The 3298-nt window shown below is 42.0% G+C and overlaps 1 protein-coding gene across 1 annotated transcript in view; it reads right to left on the bottom strand.

Moving 5' to 3' along the window:
• LOC101851003 overlaps positions 1-3298 on the bottom strand; it is a gene marked incomplete in the record, with an annotated part of 136185 nt that overhangs the window by 42316 nt on the left and 90571 nt on the right. The window contains 2 exon segments of the mRNA XM_035973253.1: positions 837-1037; positions 1290-1543. Coding sequence (XP_035829146.1) covers positions 837-1037; positions 1290-1543 — 455 coding nt within the window.

Genomic DNA, 3298 nt, shown 5'->3' with positions numbered 1-3298 from the left:
GGGGAGGGGGGGATCATGTCAAGCACATGTCGGTTAAACAACGTTTTGGTGAGTGGTCATTCGAGTGTATCCTTAGGCCAAGACATGATAACCCTTGCTGAAAGAAAAAAAAAATCAGGACATTGCGCAGTAGCTAAAAGTCATGTCGTGTTGCTTGTTTGAATTGGTTTCCTATTGTGCATTATGGAGCTTTGAGAAGTTTTTGTATGATATAGGATATGGTGCTACCGTAAAATGGCCAGTATAAGTTTAAAAACAAAAAAGACAAAATGTGAGTAGTGTCAAATTCTACACCCAAGACAAACCCTGGAGAATAAAATAAAATGTAGAAAAATACAATACTTAGGCCACTTTAAACGACACAAGACCATTGTTGAAGAGGTGCTTGAAGGAAAGATGTGGGACAGGAGAGCCAGATGAAGACAAAGAATGGACAACATAAGAACATGGACTGGCCTGGATAAAGCAGAATGTTCAACGGAATCTTGCGACCATGACGGATGGAGGGTCATTACACGTCAACCTCTGAGTCAGAGATGAAACCTTCAGATGAAGATGAATAGTAACGTATTCATTTACCTTATTGCGTATGTATACAATCGTCAAAAAAAGCCTCTCGAGAATAAGTAAATTGACATGAAATTCGAGGATCAAGAATGATTTGGTACGAAATAAGAGGATTAATAATATAATTGACACAAAATAAGAGAAACACAAAGTGTGGTATTTTAAGGAGGACTTTAGTTATTGTGGCAACGAAAGACATAGCTCACCCGAAATGAGTACGTAACTTTTTTCTGCTTCACACGAACCAAAAACTGTGAACATGGACTCACCGAGAGAATCACTGGACACCCCCACCTCCACAACCACTTCCAGATAAAGCTTTTGTTCCGCCCCGTCATCTCCGTGACACGCCCAGCGAAGCGGCGAGCGCCGTAGCCCCAGCCAATCACGAGACACTCCGCAGCGCACAGAAGGGGCGTGGCTAGGCGGGGAACTGACAGCTGGAGGATTCTCAAGATGTGTAGACCGTTCTGTGGACGTAGTGTCATTAGGTGAAGGTATGTTAGGAGCAAAGAAAAGTACTTTGGCCATTCAGTGATAGGTAAAAAGAAAGGCAGATAGACAGAAACGTGGATGAACGGATGGATGGAATGATGGATTGACGGACGAGCGAATAGATGATGGATGGGTGGATGGATGGATGGGTGGATGGATGGATGGATGGATGGATGGATGGATGGATGGATGGATGGATGGATGGATGGATGGAAGGATCAAGTCACCTGTGCGGTAGTCAGTACGTTGAGAGACAACAAAACAAAGGCTAAAGCTCCCAGTATTGCCAGCTTCCATCTTCTCTTGACGTCATCCGGACACACGAGGTCTATCACCCCCTGCTGTAGATGGTGAGACATGACGGCAGCCTGAATCACGCTGAACAACACAATAGATAGGTAGAATGTTCCATTCCAGAACGCAGGGGTGGACAAGTTTGACGTGACGGCGGGGAGGAGGACGAAACCAAGATCTACATCGCCTGTAACAGACAGAATGAGATGTTTGATTGATATGTTTCAGTAAAGAGAAGTACATCGACACTATGATGATAAGTGAGTCCGGCCAGTAGCAATAAGGACTCACGAAAAAAAAAAACAGAAAGAAAGAAAAGAAGGAGGACATACACGTGGCTCCCTTCAATCACTCCCATCTGCTTTTGATAATGTTTTTAAGAATTATAATAATATTGATATATATTTAATAGAATTAAGGTGTGCGTGCCGATCGTGAATGATAAAATGACAGACAGACAGACAGACAGACAGACAGACAGACAGACAGACAGACAGACAGACAGACAGACAGAGCAAATTGAACTGATAAAGTCAGGGAGAAGCATTTTTTTAAAGTGTATGTGGTCGCTTTCAAAGGCAAGCGGGCTAACCCAGATTTCGGGGGGGGTTAGATGTCTTGACTTACACCGAAAGTGGGTATTGCCCTACCTACGGGAGAAGTTTGGTCTCATTGGCAGGGGCGAAGGCTGACTTGTTTGACAGGGTAAACAAAGTGAGATGGGACCAGATAGGGCCTGGAGATGTCACACAATAATCGTACTCGAGGAGGCAACCCTCAGTTGTGAATGAAAAAAATTCTGAATTCATAGTATTGTATATTCTATGGCGAAAATAATCAGGAAAGTATCTCATTAAATATCTACTACAACTAACATTAAAGTTAACTTTAGATGTGAATACACAAACACAAAGCAAAGAAGCAGAGATGTCAGTACTAAATCTATATGTTATACCAGTGAGTCTAAACTCTTTGGTAGAACATGACAATTATCTTCTTTTTTTTAAATTTCACATTTGGCTGTTTTGTGTAGCCTTTCACGGCCAGGAGCGGTGTCATAATCGAGGTCACGATCTGATTATAGGACAAGAGATTATTAGGAATTAGTTCCCCTCACATTTGTGAGGTAGACTCGACCAGTGTAATAGTTCGCTTACATAATCAGTGCTTGTGACTGCCTATAACTGTGGCCCGAAAGGGGTGAACAGGGTATATGTGGCAATGAAACAGTTTTACTGCTATGTACATGTTCCATTCAACTCTATTGGTAGACTCTTCCAGCCTCACGTTAAGCTTACTTAATCAAAACTTGTGTGGTCTGCTTATGGAGTGGCCCGAAAGGGGTGAGCAGGCTATTTCTGTGACAGTCAAACCGTTTAGAATGTTAGGCATACTGTTCATTGGTGATTATGAACGTCTTTTTACATTTAATTTAGGAGGTTTACGTTTATGGGTGAATTTGACTGCAACAATATTTCAAAATTAGAAAGGGAAGCAGTCATTATTTGATTATATAGACGCTTCGCCACTGCGAGTCATTGGTGTGTGTATATTGAGTGCGTATACTCGTATTATGGTGGGAGGGGGTGCAAGAGGATATCTTTTTTTTTAACCTTTCTTTTTACTTTTTAATGTGTACATGTATATTAATTAATGTACTAATCATTTTTTTCATCCGGGTTGGGGGTGGAAGAAGGAAGGTGTAAGGGTCAAGGCCAAGTAAACATTCTTTACTTCTGTTTTTCCAGAGCAGCAGAAATTTTCAAGCCGTTTTAAAAGCATGCCGCTCTCAAAGCTAACTGTAGCTAAGTGTGCGTGTGACAAAATGAAACGAGCTCAGTAAGTGCTTTCTGACGTCCTGGCATTGTGTACTTAATGTCATTTTTTGTCCTCCCCCCCCCCTCTTCTCTCTCTCTCTCTCTCTCTCTCTCTCTCTTTGTGT

This window comes from Aplysia californica, unplaced genomic scaffold (genome assembly GCF_000002075.1).
Source record: "Aplysia californica isolate F4 #8 unplaced genomic scaffold, AplCal3.0 scaffold01081, whole genome shotgun sequence".
Taxonomy (NCBI): Eukaryota; Metazoa; Mollusca; class Gastropoda; order Aplysiida; family Aplysiidae; genus Aplysia; species Aplysia californica.
The sequence above is the reverse complement of the archived record's forward strand: the minus strand, read 5'-3'. Positions and strand labels throughout refer to the sequence as shown.